The sequence below is a fragment of the Furipterus horrens genome, unplaced genomic scaffold, assembly GCF_987537825.1.
Source record: "Furipterus horrens unplaced genomic scaffold, mFurHor1.1.pri manual_scaffold_1, whole genome shotgun sequence".
NCBI lineage: Eukaryota > Metazoa > Chordata > Mammalia > Chiroptera > Furipteridae > Furipterus > Furipterus horrens.
This window is the reverse complement of record NW_028327171.1, coordinates 104,891,672-104,909,384: the sequence shown is the minus strand read 5'-3', so window position 1 is coordinate 104,909,384 and position 17,713 is coordinate 104,891,672. Positions and strand designations below refer to the sequence as shown.

The window sequence follows — 17,713 nt, the reverse complement described above, 5'->3', positions numbered from 1 at the left end:
AGAGATATTCTAGACAGAAGCAACATAGTGAGAAAAGGCATCGAGATATGAGAAAATATGGTGCTTTCAGTAAATACAGTATAATTAGGGAATCAAGGGAATGAGAATGGAAAGGTAAACAGGAGCCCCTTCTGAAGGCAACTACGTACAGATCAAGTTAAGTAGTTTGAAGTTTATTGTATAAAGCACTGGCTTCAAATTGTGTTTCACAGAATTCAAATTCATATAAGGCAGTTCATGCATTTCACAAACATCTGACCAACATGGGCTTTTAAATGCATATATACTAAACTTAAAACAGATTGTAGTAAATCAATGCATTAACCTGTTTGGTATTTTTTCCTGATCTTCAACTAAAATTTCTTCTACCATTTCTGTGTTTTTTAACTTCTTATAGGTGTATCACTGATTATAACAGCAGTAGCTTTGTACATTTACTTTTTTAAGGCTAGCAAATGTCCTGCTAATTATTTCCTACTGCCTATGGATAATATTACACAACGAGAATCAATAATAGCAACATAATATATACTTATAGAGATTGTATAATTTATTATTATTTACTTTAAAATGTATGCCAATTAACTACCATATTTATTTAATAAATGTTGTTTACTGGGGTTCCACGTAAAACTTATTTGTGGAGCATCACTGCTCTAAAAAAAAACCAGAATTTTTATCAGGGTAATGACATAATTAACATTATAATTCAGAAATAATAATTATAACAACAAAAATGAATTGGACTAGGGTAAAACAAGAGGTGAGACGATCAGTGAGTAAGTGATTTCAAGAGACCAAGCAATAAAATATGATGGAATGACAAGTAGTGAAGATGGCAAAACAGAATAGACAGAATTTAATGACTATTCGGATAATAGACAGAAGGATGGTTTTCAAAGAAGCAGATTCTAGATTTACACTTTAATTTTGACCATGTTGAAAAGGTAGAAGTATCCAGAAGGTGCCAACTTCTTAGTACTCAGAATAGAATGTTCTTTGCACATTTAATCAGTGAGTCCAAAAGAAGTCCCCAAAAAGAAGTCCCCATTTTAGTAACAGTTCTAATTTTGGAATTTTCTTCATCCATTTTTGTATGTTTTATTATAGTCTGGGTAATGTAAAGCACAATCATATAACCACTTTTTAAGACTAACTATATTCCTATCCAAAGATGCCATAGTACTTTCCCCATTTAGTAAGATTTCAATACTATTAGTGTTCAGCTTATAAAACAATTTCTTTGAAAATTATTACCTAATATTATTATAACCCACTGGTGACAGTCATTACCAAGAACAAGGTGATTTTAAACTTTTACAATAATATAAATATACATTTTATCGCCTTTTCCAAATTATACATTGCCTTCACCTAATTGTCGTTTCATTTGCCTGATAACCTTCTTAAGGAAAGAAAAGCATAAATACTTATTACTATACTACAGATGAGAAAATCTAGGCTCGAGGCAGATAAAGGTCTTCGCTAAGACTATATGGCTGGCAAGTGGCAGACCTTTAAATAAAATACAAATTTTCTGATTCCAAGGCCATTATTCTTCCTACTACACCATGACTATCTCTTGTCTGAATCAATAGGAAGATGACTATGACCCCATTTTTCATCTCTTGCATTCACTTATTTCTTCTGAATATTTTTATTTGAAACCATCTCTACCAGCTTTATAACCTCAACAATCCAATGCCTCTTGGTTTCAGAAGTGTACCTTTTCGAACCAATTTTTACATTTACTAAAACTCTCCTCCATCACTGCCACATTCACGAACTGAATTTGGACATTTTTTCACAATCTTGAAATGGAAATAGTAATACATCAAAGATGAAAGAATCATGGCATAATTCCCTTGCCTAGCAGTCCAAATTTGATCTCTAGGACCCTTTTACATATTTATCTCATGACCACTATTTAATACCTCCTTAAACTAACAAAATACCTATTATTTCAAATTGAGGACAAAACTATAAATTTTTATACAAAATTTTTTATACAAAATTTGTATTGTACACAAATTTCACAGGGTAGGTTAAAATTAAATCTATTTATATAACCAAATTATAAATAAACTCACTTTTATGTAAACTAATTTACAACATTTTAATAACCATAGACTTAATGTTTTATAATAACGCTACTGGAAACAGAGACTAACGCAGTAATTGAAACTTACTTTATTATACATAATTTGTTTACTACAAAACCAATTTTAGTAATTAAAAAAATTTTGAAGTGTGAAAAAATTTAATACTTAATTTCTGTAATTTCAAACATTTAGTTTATTCTTTTTTTTTTCTTTTTTTTTTATTTTAATTTATTTTCACTGTGTGGTTGCCTCTCACTTGCGCCCCCAACTAGGGACCTGACGTGCAACCTAGTAATGTGCTCTGACTGGGAATCGAACCAGCGACACTTGGCTCGCAGGCCGACGCTCAATCCACTGAGCCACAGCAGCCAGGGCTTAAAAATTTAGTTTATTCTTATTGCAAACACATTTTTAAAACAATGTTTATCTTTATTATAAGAATGGCTTAATAGCTTTTTATTACACATGCCAGGTCAAAAGCACATTCCTAGGACACCCTATAAAAGGACAATAAAAATTACAAATCACTTTATTCCAGAAAATATAACAATACCTCTACATATTAACATAATGCTTGTTTTTTAAGTTCTCGTCTCCATCAGAAACTCTCTTTTGCCTGCTCATTAGAAATTCAACATTAAAGTATAATTACCTAAAATGTTTCCCCACTAAACCAGAAAACAGGCTATTTTTGTGTTCTTATGAATATTAAAAGTTCTTAGTTATTAAGCCCATGGCATTTGTTCGTTGCTTTGTTTAGTTTAAGATTCTGGAAGTGTTTTTATTCAGAATTTAAACAATGATTTTAACACAATGCCATCAGATCTTTTAAAATGGATATATTCATCTATCATCTAGCTATTACCTACTTAATTTTAACATCTTAATAGCTGAACAGTGAAATAAAATAGCACTTAGTTTATCTGAATGACATCACAGGAGTAACCAGAATGATATTTCTCCTTCAATTTACAACTAAGACATAAATATTAATTAAAATTTTCTCCGTTATTGAGCCTTAACATTATCTTGCAAATTCTACTTTTTATGTTTGCTTATTTCCCCCTTAAACGACCATTGCTTTTTAAGTTGATGCTGGGATATCTTTATTAATTCAAATTGACCTATCCACAGAGTTCTCTGCACCAGACTCTCTGATGCTGGCATCTCAACAATTTCCAGTCCTTAGAGAGAGACAGAGAGACAGAGAAACAGAGAGACAGAGACACAGAGTGTGTGTGTATGTTTGTGTGTTTTAACACTTCTTTCCTCACAACAGTAAAATAAAAGAAATAATAGGCTTCAAACCAATTCAAAACTTACCTTGCAGATCTGGAAATACTCTGAAGTCAGGGTTTCCTGGATCTCTTCTCTGAGAACCCCTGCAGTCCCTCCCGAGTGAATGGAACCGCTGCCAGCCCCACCGCCACTATTACTGCCACTGCTGCTGCCACTGCCAGGGGAGGACGCAGTTAAGCCATCCAAAACTTTTCGGAAATTAAACTTCTTCATTTTAAAAAACTGTTGAGAAATTCAAAGGGAAGGATGACTTAACACATGGAATTATACCCAGGTAAAAGTGTTTAGCTTTTCATTAGTCAAGGCATTGGCTATAAAAGACTAAAGGAGGGGGGTTCGGGTTACATATTGTCAAATGTTAATTCTAAAAAGCATATTGTAAAAAACACACACACAGAACTCTGAAAGCAACAGTATATTCCTCTCACGCATCAAATTTTCAAGGGCTTTATCACCAGCTGTGGCTACGCTTTATCAGCAGTGGGGTAAAAATAAAAGGCAGTGTCATTGTCGTCGTTAGCATTATATCATCATTATTATACAATCAAACCAGAATCCAACAGACCAAGATTGTCTCTCTCTTAAGGGCGGGCTTTCTAACTAAAGGTTTAGCTCAGGATATTTTAAGAAAAATGATGTTGTGGGGGGCGGTACCAACACCCTTCCTGGCTGTCCCCCCATCATCGTCAACGCTCTCCTTTTCTCAGTAGGAAATGGGGGGGGGTCGCTTTTTCCATTCCCCATCTCAAACAACCCCGGACCCCAAAGCATCTGCGGGTGACCTACAGCAACAGCTAATGGGAGGGGCGAGCGGCGGCGCCAGCTGCCTCAGCTTCTCCCTCCGCCTCTCCCTTCGCTACCCCTCCTCCCCTTCCCGCGCCTCCGGCCCCCTCCCGCCCCGTTCTGTCCGCGGCTACCGCCGCGATCGCCCGCCAGTCCGCTCTCCCCGCAGCACAGCAGTGGCTCTTGCGGGACGAGAAGCAGTGGCGGCGAGGACTGCAGCCCGTCTCCTGCCTCTGCCAGCTAGGCACGCAGAGCCGCGGCTCCCGCGTTCCCTCCCCGGGCCGTGCGCCTAGGCGCTGGGCTCTCCCCGCGGACGCGCGAACACAGACACCGTCGCGCAGACATTCACGCGCGGGCGCTCACGCTCACAGACGCACACACAGGTGTGAGGGAGCCGCAGCTGGACGGCGGCGTCCGCGTCCCAGAGGGATGACTATCTGACTCCAGGCATAAGCACCTTCTTCAGCCGCCGCTAGACGCCTGCCAGCTCGGGAAGCTCAGGGTGCGGAGGGAGGCGGGCTCGCAGGCGTTGGTCCGGCCCGGCTCCGGCCGCTTCTCCAGTCCGTTTGGTTGCGGCGCCCGGCGCTCTCCGAGGTCCTAGCGGAGCAAGCAAGCTCGACCACAGGCTCCACCCTCCCTCTGTGGGAGGCAAACCCCGCCTCCAAGCCGCGCTCGGTTCCCCCGCCCCCCCTCCTGCCCAGGCAGCCCGTGCAAGGGGCGGAGAACGCCGGGACATCAAAGGGCGGGAGTACCCACCTCTCCAATCCTAGGCTCGATAGGGCTAAGTATCACGGTGGCAAAACGCGGAAGAAATTTGGGGATAGGCCGAAGGAAAAGTCTATGAAAGGGAGAGGGGAGAATTAGCAAAGGTAGCTGAAGTATTTGATTGACAGAGGTATTGGCCAGTATGTTGAGCGGCAGTGCTTTAGGGGTTGTAATTGGCGCTACCTGTTGAAGGACGCAAGTGTGAATCAATAGAACGCCTGCAAACGTGTGAACTTGGGCTCTTGAGTCCGAGGGTTTCGGAAGGTTTTCCCAAGGTATGGCTCTAGACAATTCTGTGAATTGGTAAATGTTTTGCATTTTATCACCTCTGTGAGCCTCTCGGCGCTCTCCAGGTGCATCTCTTGGGCTCCCTTCGCTGCCTCGCTACTTGCATAATGGCTTAACGGGCCACCTCAGCCAGAGGGAATTTTATTTCAATAGAGTTTTGTGATATACCACATAACCTTAGAGATACTAAATAATTAATTAACCACCTTGTTCCCTCTAATACGTAGAATCACCCCTTCCCCCCATTTCACATATACATACAAAGATTTTGTTAAAAATTTCTCTGCAGTAAACGATGTCAAGAATATATTTTAAGCTTTTTCTGAGTCACAATAATTACTGAAAGATGCACTATTCGGTGCAGGACTTTTTTTTTTTTTTTTTTTTTTTTACAGTCTCAGGCTAGGAAGATTCGGTTCCAAGCCCCTACACGCTATGAAAATCACTTATCTAGTAGGTTGTGAAGTAAGAATTTGGGTTCACACAATCCAAATGCTTTCTTCATGCTGTTAGCTTTCTTTGGAGAAACCAAGGAAATCCTATTATTTAATTATTTCTTATTAGAAAAGGGAATTATTAGAAAATTTAAATATTGGAATAATACAGAATTTTAAAAAGGGAAAGAGCTGCTAAGGAGTTTGGATACTAAAACTGAAAAGGAATTTTAGAGATGGGGAGTGAGTACTAGAAGCAGAGAACTTTTGTGATGGCAAGCTAATAGGAGATTCTTATCTCACAAGAAATCTCAGTATGCTTTGAAATATATTAAGAGTCCCAGAAAGTGTCCCACTAATATAAAATAAATCAGTTATTCAATACCTAATTAGATGTAGCAAGGCAATACTAAATTACTTAGAGAGGCTGTAGAATTAGAGAATACCAGAACATCTAGGAGAATTTGGGTAGAGGGAGGGTGATGACTCAAGGCATACTGTAAGTCCAGGATGGCAATTATTTCCATTAGCAACTGTGGACATTTCCAATCTGCTTCCTATGACGTACCAAGTCTTGGACTGAGCTAGCTAATTTATCATATACTTCTGGCTCCTCTGTCAAATTATAGCACCATCTTTTATTATTTGCCAATCTAGGAGTTAGAATTTTATTGAGAGAACACAGTCAAAAATGATTTCCACCTCTATCCTTTCTGACAAAATTTTGAAGAGGATTAGGAATTCTCTTTTCTTCCTAAATCTTCATCCAACCTTTTTCTGATCCTCTTATATATTCTTCATGAGGGGTACTAGTTGATACTTGTCAGCTTTCTGTCATAGGGCAGGAAATGGCAATGAGCATTAATATACCTTATTCAGCCTACTTCAAGCCCACAATGGGAGAAGCCACAGGGCTAATTAAATAATTTCATAGCTCTCATGAGTTTAAGACAAACAGTCAGGGGTCATTAGGATAGACCCAAAACATACAAAGCATGGCTCAGCATACAAAGACAGAACTTCAAACAAAACTCATCCCTGCTAGGAAAAAACTCAAATATTTGCTATTAAACATGTGATTAAAACCAGCTTTTGTGGATCTTTTAAAAGAGATTTTTTTCACACTTCAATCAATTACATTGAGATAAGATAAGAGAAAGGGATTTGGTTTTGGGATGAGACTAAGTTTTCTAGCTGGGGCACAAATATGACCTTTTAGCCTCTAAGTTATTATACAGGATATTATAAGGAACAAATGAGATGTCTATAAAAGTGATTTGTAGAATGTAAACCACTTTGTACATATATTGTTATTTTTTTCAGTATTCTTCTGCTAGTGAAATAGCTTATAGGGATTGACTTAAGAGTTGAATTCATTTTCCCATTATTACAAATATAAAAGTCCTTTGCATCTGTGGATTGACTATTGCTGAAATTGAAGGGGAGGAAGAGGGTTTGGACTAGATGAACTTTAAGGTTCTTTCCAATCCAAAATTCTGTCTTTCTATAATTTATTCATCAAAGTTCACTCTTCTTAAATACACAAAGCCTCATTGAAAAGGTAATTGATAAGCCAGTAAAAGAAAGACAAATACCATATGTTCTCACTTATACGTAAAATCTAATGAATAAAATAAACTGATGAACAAAATAGAAACAGAGGCATGGATACCTGAAACAGACTGACAGCTGCCAGAGGGGAGGGGAGTCAGGGGATTGGATGAAAGAAGGTGATGGATTATGCAAAAAAACATATATATATATATATATATATATAACAGTGTGGTGATAGTCGGAGGGAAAGGAGGGCAGGTGATAGGTGGAGGTGGACAAAGGACAGGGGAGTCATAATGGAAAGAGACCTTGCTTGGGGTGATGGGTGCACAATATAGTGTGCAGGTGATATTTTATTGAACTATACACCTGAAATCTGTATAATTTTGTGAAACAATGTCACCCCAATAAATTCAATTTAAAAAAAGAAAAAGGACTTCCAGGCAAGGTGGAGGCATAGGTAGATACGCTTCACCTCCTCACATAACCATAAGGATTACAGCTATCTCAAAACAACAACAACAACAACAACAAACCAGAACTGCCAGAAAACTGGATTTTATTAAGTCTGACAACCAAAGATTTAAAGAAGAAATATTCATCCAGACAGACAGGAGAAGTGGAGATGGGGACCTATGATGGAGGGGTTCAGTGTGGCAGAGGCAAGGCGGTGGTGGCAAGGCAGCAGCTGCGGTCAACATAACAAGTGGTCCCACATTCACACGTGACAGATAAAATCCAGGAGAGACATCTGGGGAGCGATTTCAGCTCCTGGCTAGACCATGCAGCTCATGGTTCTAGCGCCAAGAAAATAAAGCCTCATGGTTTCTGGCTGTGAAATCCCATGGGGTTTGGGGCAGCAGAATAAACTGCTCGTTTCTCAGGAGAGTACGTTTAGAGGACCTCCATGGTCCAAGAACATATGCAAACTCACCCACTCTGGGAACCATCACCAGGACAATAGTTAGAGAGGTGCCAGTCACATACAGGAAGGGAATGAAGTGACTGGAAAAGGAGCAAGTGCTGAGCAAGTGGCATTGTTCCCTCCCTGACCCATCCCCCAAATACAGTGCCACAAGTGGTGAACAACGTTGCCCAGCACTGACAAATACCGATGACTCTGACTCTTACAATGTAACAGGTATGGCAGCTCTACCTAGTGCATGAAAGCAAACACAGGGAAGCTGTCAAGTTCAGGGCACAGGAAAGTATGGCCTAGGTGAGGGAACAAATCAAAATTTCAGAAAGGAAACTAAGCAAAAAGGAAATAGCCAACCTGTTAGATGCAGAGTTCAAAACACTAATGACAATGATGCTCAGTGAAATGATTGAGTATAGCAAATGCATACGGGAAGAAGTGAAGTCTATACTAAGTGAAATGAAGAAAAATCTACATGGAACCAATAGTGAAGCCGAGGTTCAAATCAATCAATTGAAACATAAGAAAGAAGGAAACAGTCAACCAGTACAGAGCAAAGAAACAAGAATTCAAAAAAATGAGGAGAGAATAAAAAGACTCTGGGGCATCTCCAAATGTGCTAAAATCTGAATCATAGGGGTGCCAGAAGGAGAAGAGGAAGAGCAAGAAATTGAAAACATATTTCTTGCTCTAATTTGGTTAAGGAAATAGACATACAAGTCCAGGAAGCACAGAGAGTCCCAAACAAGTTGGACCCAAAGAGGACCACACCAAGACACATCATAATTAAAATGTTAAAGGTAAAGATAAAAAGAGAATCTTAAAAGCAGCAAGAGAAGAGAGTTAACTACAAAGGAGTTCCCATAAGACAATTAGCTGATTTCTCAAAAAAAAATCTTTGCAGGTAAGAAGGAACTGGCAAGAAGTACATATTCAAGTGTTGAAAAGCAAGGACCTACAGCCTAGATTAATTAGTCTATCCAGCAAAGCTATCATTTAGAGTGGAAGGGATGATAAAGTGCTTCCCAGACAAGGTAAAGCTAAAGGAGTTCATCATCACCAAGCCCTTGTATGAAATGTCAAAGGGAGTTATTTAAGAAAAAGAAGATCAAAACAATGAACAGTAAAATGCTGACAAACTCACAACTGTCAACAAGTGAATCTAAAAAACAAAAACAAAATAAACAAACAACTAGAACAGGAACAGAAGCATAGATGTGGAGATCATTTGGAGGGTTATCAGTGGGGAGGGGGGAGAGGGGTTGCTGGTGGGAAGGGGTGAACTGGGTGGAGGGGGGAAAAGGGGAAAAATTGAGACAACTGTAATAGCATAATCAATAAAATATACTTTATAAAAAAGAAAAAGAAAAGGTAATTAAAAGAGTGTCCATATAGGTACTGGCTAACAGAGATATACTGCAGCCTACACAGAAATCCTGAAAGAATCTGTCTACCAATTAGAAATTCCTGGAGATCATTTTTTTATTGATATTTACATGAATTTCATTAAATATTCTTCAGAAATACCATTTGAATATCAATATTATATTCAATCATAAATATATTTATAAATGTGTTTAGTCATTTCCATATTCTTGGATATTTTATTTCTAATTTATATATATATAAATAATAATGAACTTTTTGTATATTTAAAGTTTTATAATATTAATTTCTCAGACAGTGTCTCCTCAATCAGATTTTGTTATAGGGGATATTGCTATATAAAAATAATATGTCTTATTAATTTAAAATTTTATTTTTAAAAGGTTGTCCCAATTTATACCCTCCTTAAGACCTTAGGTCTCTGTGGAGAACTCATGTTACAATGAACCTTTTAAAAGTGATGTCCCATACCACCTACCTTGATTTATCTTGTTTAGATGTTGAAAATTCAAAGAGAGTTTTAAGATTATAATAATTGGTAAGCATAATCAACTAAACTGAGCAGAAAATGTGGCAAGGTAAAACATGTAATTTCAGAAAAGCTTGTCATTTCAGTTTGAAGGAAGAACATATAAAAGTTTTCATAGAACTTAAAGGTTAGAAAGAAACTTAGTAACTCATGTTTGATTTCTAAATTAAAAAGTAATAACAACTAATAACACAAACTTCCATTGAATTATATCAATAAGTTTAAAGTACAATTTTATCATATTTTATGTTATGTGAGGGAAAAATGAGAAAATAAGCAAAGAGGGAGCTTAAAGTGTAAAGAAAGAAATATACAGGGGTCAGCAAAAGCAGGTTTACAGTTGTGAGTACACGAAACACAGTTTGTATTATTTATGAATTATATTACATATTTATTTGCATTATGACTGTAAACATACTTTTGCCCACCTCAGTATATAACTTAAAGAGGGATAGTTTTTAGAAGACAATTAAATCTTAAAAGAATATTTAAGACTTAAAATCAGTTAGGTTTTTTGCCACTATAGGCTAAATAGAGATGTGAACACTTGGTATTTGTTGAACAGTGAAGCTGAGAGCAACACTCAGGCCACACACAGATCATAGATTCTCTAACTTTGATCAAGACAATAAAAACTATCAAGGTGTGACAGTCTTTCTTCAGTTTGGAATATGGAGACAAACGGAAACAATCCTTTTAGACCCAGCTTCTTATTTCCTGAAGCTTTGATTGATTGCACCAGTTTAAACAGGAATGTGCATTTGTTTTCATGATGACAATCACGAAATTTAATAATGCCATTACTGAATTAATCTTTGATAATGGCTAACAAAACATGTGAAGATTCTGAAAATGTTTATATTAATTATTAGCTCTGCTAAAATTGGCACACTAGAGTTTTAGAGAATAATCAGGATGCAAGCATGACTTTGCTTTCCTATCAAGAAAACTTCCAAAACAGAGTCATGAGAGTGGCAGGATGAATGACTTCATGCCTGCTCAATTGTAGACTAAGACAGGAGAAAACCCTTTGAGTGGGCTCTCTCTGGCCATGCAAGATAAGCTTTCTATTTCAATCAGTGCCTTGGCTAGCTTGGGCTGGCAAAGCATTATTGTCCTCTTAACCTTTGCCAAGCTGAAAAACTTTACGAGTATTTTTTCAGTAGCAGCCAAAGTGATTTATAGCTTCTTCTACATCTCATCAGTTAGAAAAACAGATTTTATTTCTCTGCCCCATTCTTTTCTTTTTATTATTCCCACTCTGTTGTCTCTAGACAAAATCCTTTTTTAATGCAAATATTACTTTGTTTTGCATAGTTTTTCAAGTGTGTCTGTGTCTAATGTGCTTTAATTATGGAGACCAAATTTCTCAAATTTTCTAGGACAATTTCTATTTTACCATTGTTCTCATAAATCATCAAAACCACTTCAAATACCATCCAGTTCCTCAACAAATATCACTGTTTTCCATGATGCTGTTTTTAAAATTGGATGGCCAACCTATGGAGGAGAGAGGTACACAATAGTGTATTTTTCAAAACTGGAACTCTGATTTCAGACAGACCTTAGGCTGTGACTTATTGTGTGTGACCTTGGACAAGTTATTTAACTTCTCTGTATTTCAATTTTCTTATCTATAAAAGAAAGATAAAATTACCAATTTCATAGGATGCTGTGAAGATTAAGTGAGAGAATTCTGGCACTCAACACTCTGCCTGCCATATAGAAAACCCTCCACATATGTTAGCTATTATTATTTTTCAGCACCAAAGTCTCACATGAATATTAGTGGTCATAAAAGAATTATAAGAACAAAAAAAATGTAATTTTACCACTCAAGTAAAAGACACTAACATGAAAACTGCTAAAATATTGTTTGTTATGACTTGGACCTTGGAAAGTATTTAGCTGAGTGTTTGTAGGTTAACAATTAACTAGTCCTTAGGAAGGAAATCTTTGTAGAGACTATAAATTTAGAGGAGTTCACTTGGGAAGGCCCAGAATGGTAAACCTTAGAAAATAGGTAATTAACTTTTAATCATATTATCTGTTTAATAGACGCTGTATCCTTAAGTCATCTCTTAATGAGAACTTGCTAGCAAAATTGGACGAAGGAAAATGTATTCATAGATCAGAGATGGTTGAATATATTTAAGGATTTTCAACATGGAAACATTACTCTTCCAAACAGAAAGAAAATGTGTAAACTCAGTCTCTCTCTCCCTGTGTCCAAACTCCAGGATGAAGAAGAGCTCTTGCTGTTTTGGTTTGCTTGCCTGGTCTTTTTTGTTGTTTTGTTTTCCTTCATTAACAACTTTTGAAGAGTAGAATATCCATTGGCAGCCACTTACATTGTAAAATTTTTCCTGGTAATCCACATGAAGTACTCAAAGACTTGCCACGAAATGCTGGGGGAAAAAAACTGGAAAGAACAAACAATTTTTAAGCAAGCTGAGTTCTTTCAACAAGTATGAGTGGAATAATGTGCCATCATTTCAACAGCAGATGATGAAAGTGACAATGCATATATTGTATTAGCTAAGATATATCTTGGCTGGATTTTTCTATTTCTCTTCATGCAATTGTATACTTCTTAATGAAGGTTATTCATTATATATATAATTAATTGTAATTTAAATTTTACACCACTGTAAGACTTTTGATGTAAAGTAGTTTACAAATAGAAAACCTTTTTTAAGAATAAATACCCTGATTTGTAAATTTTTAAATATTTTTACCATATTTATAATTTATCAATTCTTGTAGAGATTTCCATAGTCCAGGAAAAGAAGAAGGATTTAAGAATCAAGTGTAGCAGCTACAAAAGCAGATATTCCACAGGAGGTGAGAAGCAAACATGAGAAGGAAGCCTTATTTCCCTTATGCATACCAGGCTTAAAGAAAGTCTTAGACTTTGATAATACAGGATGAGAAAAAAGGAAAAGTACTACGGATAGATATGAGTAAGTGTTATGACCTGAAAAATGGCTTACAAATATCACTTTTTATATATTTTGTTCAAGGGTGTTTCCCCAGCACTCAAAATAATGTCTGGCACATGATAGGTATTCAATAAATATGTGCTGAATGAATGAATACTAGTACATGATATCCATGCTTCACCCTAGAATGTCAGGCCTGACTTTGAATATATAAGTGAGCCACAAAGTAGAGCAAACGCTTCACTTATTAAAACAATGTTATGAGAGATATATGAATGGTATAAGCAGAACCCTATGACTGCATTGAAAGAAGAGCCAATTATTTCTTCCAGACATCTCAGTAAAAAGAGATAAATAAATTGAGAAGGTTGGTTTTAGCTCTTCTTGAATCTTTTCCTATACTTAGTTTTCTCAACACAGCTCTATGTTGATTTCCCTTCTGTCTCTCTAAGGTCTCTTTTGCCTCCTTCATTGAGTCATCTTTTTCCAAACGCCTAAGGATTTAAGAAGCAAATGCAATATGAGCAAGAATTAGTAGTCATCAGAGTGACTCCAGGAGTTGGCTAAGATGGAGGCATAATACACATGCTGTGCCTCCTCACAACTAAGAAGGAATTTACAACCACTTCAAAACTAAAAAACAAACAAACAAAAACAGAAAATCAAAACTACAGGGAAGTTCAGCAAAGAAATAAAGAAGAAATAGTCAGCCAGAAAAGTAGGAGGGGCAGAGCTGGTGTGGAGAGAAACAGGAGCAGAGCAGTGGCTATAGGGGCGGTGCTTGGCAGGCAGCTGCCTAGAGGGAGCACAGTGGGTGGGCGTGGCTAGCAGTAGCCATGGCAAAAAAACACAAACAATTTAAACCTGAGATCAATCCCAGCCCCAAACCAGATGGGTCCCAGCCCCAGACCAGACTGTGTAGCTTCTGGTTCCAGCGCCAGGGAAAATAAGAGATGCCTTGCTTCTGACTGTGAAAGCCAGTGGGGGTTGGGGCGGAGAAAGAAGTTAGCAGTCTTGAAAAGGGGGCAGCTTGCTTAGTACAAGAAGGTGGAGAAGTGCCTGGAAAAGTGGCAGCAGCTAGTACTATTCCCTCTCAGACCCCTCCCTCACATACAGCGCCAAAACACCAGTGAAATGGGTGCCAGCACTAACAAGTACCTAAGGCTCCACTCGCTATAATGTAACAGGTGCAACAGCTGTACCTAAGACACAGAGGCAAGCACAGAAACCTGTCAAGATAAGGAGAGAGAGAAGTATGACTCAGAAAATGGTGCAGATCAAGGTCCCAGTGATACAATTAGGCAACAAGCAGGTAGCGAACCTAAAAGATGAGGAGAGAGAGAACTTAACAATTTAAGGCATTGATGATAAAGATGCTCACAGACTTGAAAGAAAAAGTTGAATAAGATGGGGAAAGAATGAAGGCTATCCTGGTTGAAATGAAGGAAAATCCATATGAAACAAGTGGTAAAGGAGAGGAAAGCAGGGTTCAAATGAACAAATTGGAACACAAGGGGAAAAAAGCCAACCAGTGCAAAAGGAGAAAATGAGACTTGAAAAAAATGAGCAGAGGCTTAGAAACCTCTGGGATAGCTTTAAAGGTGCCAACATCATAATCATGGGGTTTCCAGAAGGTGAAGAGGGAGAGCAAGAAATTGAAAAATTATGCGAAAAAATAACGAAGGAAAACTTCCCTAATTTAGGGAAGGAAATGGACATATGGGTCCAGGAAGCAGAGAGAGTCACAAACAAACTAGACCCAGGGAGAACCACACCAAAACACATCATAATCAAAGTGCCAAAGATTAAGGATAAAGAGTGAATCTTAAAAGCAGCAAGAGAGAAGAGAGAAATTCCCTACAAAGAGGTACCTTTTTTGAGAAAAGGGGTATCTTTTTTAAGACTGTCAGCAGATTTCTCAAAAGAAACTTTCAGGCAAGAAGGGACTGGCAGGAAATATTCAAAGAGGAAAAGCAAGAACCTACAAGCTTACTCTATCCAACAAAGCTATCATTCAGAGTGGAAGGGCAGAGAAAGTGCTTCCCAGACAAGGTAAAATTGAAGGAGTTCATCATCACAAAGCCATTATTATATGAACTGTTAAAGGGACTTATTTAAGAAAAAGAAGATCAAAACTGTGAACTTTAAAATGAAAACAGTGGAGACTTCTGGCTAAGATGGAGGCCTAGACTGACATGCTCCATCTCCCTCCACAACTAAGAAGGAATACAACTACCACAAAACCAGAAATAACTAGAAGTTCCAGAAAATAAATGGAAGTCCAATGTATGAAGTTATAAAGAAGTGGTACTCATCCAGACAGGTAGGAGGGGCAAAGCCAGGGAGGAGAGTTCAAGCTGTGCTGTCTGTGGCAGCAGCAGCAATGGAAGCAGGACAGCAGTAAGCACAGATACCCGTATTTAGGGGGAGGTGAGAAGCTCCTGGGGAGCACCGTTGGCTGCAGACCAGACCCGTCATCTTGCGATTCCAAAGCCAGGGAAGGCAGACCCCCATTGCCTTGGACTGTGAGGCCTGGAGGGGGTGGGGATGGAGGAGGAGGCTCCTGGTCTCTCAGCGGAGAGTGAACGGCAGGAATCCATCTTGAACCCCCACCCCCATAGAAAATGACACAGCATGGTGAGACAGGTCGCCTGGTTGTGATGAGTGCACAGGGCTCCACCCTCTATAGCATAGGAGGTATGACGGCCCTGCCCAGGAAGCAAAGGTAAACACAAAACTGTCAGGATGGCACAGGTCATGATAGAGATCCTGGTGACACAGTTGACCAGACAGCAAGTATCTAATCTAACGGACCAGCAGATAGATAATCTTTCTGAGGCTCAGTTCAGAGCTTTGGTTATAAAAATGCTTACAGACCTAACAGCATATCTTAAACTAGACAGGGAAGGAATGAAGGCTAGTCCTGCTGAAATGAACAAAAACACATACGAAACTAGTGGGGAAGGCAAGAAAACCAGGGATCAAATGAACAAATCGGAACATAGGGAAGGAACAGTCAACCAGTGCAGAAAGAGGAAATGAGAAATGAGAAAAATAAGGAGAGGCTCAGAAACTTATCGGACAGCTATAAGTGAACCAACATTTAGATCATAGGATTGCCAGAAGGTGAAGAAGAAGAACTAGAAATTGAAAAATTATGTGAAAAAATAACGAAGCAGAACTTCCCTAACTTGAGGAAGGAAATAGACTTACAGGTCCAGGAAGCACAGAGAGTTCCAAAACAACTGGACCCAGGGAGAACCACACCAAGACACATTATAATCAAAATGTCAAAAATTAAGGATAAAGAGAATTTAAAAGCAGCAAGAGAGAAGGAGAGAATTACATACAAAGGGGTCCCAATAAGACTATCAGCTGATTTCTCAAAAGAAACTCTGCAGGCAAAAGAGGACTGGCAAGAAATATTCAAAGGAATGAAAAGAAAGAAACCTACAACCACAATTACTCTATCCAGCGAAGCTGTCATTCAGAATAGAAAGGCAGAGAAAGTGCTTCCAGGACAAAGTAAAACTGAGGGAGTTCATCAGATCCAAACCACTGTTATATAAAATGTTAAAGGCACTTGTTTAGGAGAAGGAGGATCAAAATTATGAACATTAAAATGAAAACTGTATCACAACAACCAACAATGGAAGCTAGGGAATCAAAACAAAGGCAGACTAAGTAGGCAATGAGAGTGGGAAAAGAATTGTAAGTATGGGGAACATTTTGGGGGGAGGTCAGTGGGAATAGGGAAGAGGGGAAAGGAAGGGAGATGGTACAAGAATTAAGAAGCATAGTAGGAGGGAGTGGAGTAGATAGGAAGATGTTGAGAAGAACTATTTGCACAACAAATGGGCATGGACTAAGCGGGGGTGGGGGGGAACAACTGGAGTGAGGGGGGTCACTGGGTGGAGGGGAACAAATGGAAAAGAAATTGGGACAACTGTAATAGCATAAACAACAAAGCATATTAAATAAATAAATAAATAAAATGAAAACAGTATCAACTATCAACAACAGAAGCTAGGAAATGGAAAGAAGGGCAAATTAAGCAGAGAGCCAGAGCGGGAACAGAATCATAGGTATGGGGAGCATGTGGGAAGAGGTTAGCTGGGAGGGGGACGAGGGGAGAGTGAGGAAAATGGTGCAGGAATTAAAAAGCATAGTAGGAGGGTGCAGAATAGACAAGGGGATGTTGAGAAGAGCTTTATGCATGACTCATGGACATGGACTGAGTGGGGGTGCTGCTGGGAGGAGGGGAGCAAAGGGAAAAGAAATTGGGATAACTGTAACAACATAATCAATAAAACATACAAAAAAAGAATTAGTAGTCATCATAAATTACTATTTCAAGAAGTTTCGTAGTAAAGGGAAGGAGAAAACAGAGAAAATGTGAAATTGAAGGGGCTGAAGGGCATTGGAATGAATAATATCGGGGAGCAGAGAACAAACTAAAGATTCAAGAGTAAAATAAGAGAACCAGTGAAACAAGATCACAGTCTGCAACAACTATTTCATAATTTTCCTACTTTTTCCAACCCTCCAGCTTCTCTCCCATTGTAACCCTGGCTCATGGCTTTGCCCTGAATAGAGAAAATGAAACCCTTAAAAGAGAAGGTCCTAGCCCTCCTACCACAAATCTTCAAGACAATAATAAGCACCTGTCCATGACTTCTCACTTTCACTCCACCCTTTTGGCAACTGAAAAA

At 38.4% G+C, this 17,713-nt stretch overlaps 1 protein-coding gene across 5 annotated transcripts in view; it reads right to left on the bottom strand.

Moving 5' to 3' along the window:
• STXBP5L (syntaxin binding protein 5L) overlaps nt 1-3,614 on the bottom strand; it is a 344,728-nt gene extending 341,114 nt beyond the window's left edge. For all 5 annotated transcript variants that reach the window (XM_090265844.1, XM_090265853.1, XM_090265871.1 and 2 more), the window contains exon 1: nt 3,426-3,614. In XM_090265844.1, the coding sequence (XP_090121970.1) occupies nt 3,426-3,614 (189 nt within the window). The remainder of the gene's footprint in view (nt 1-3,425) is intronic.
• Nucleotides 3,615-17,713: the final 14,099 nt, after the last annotated feature.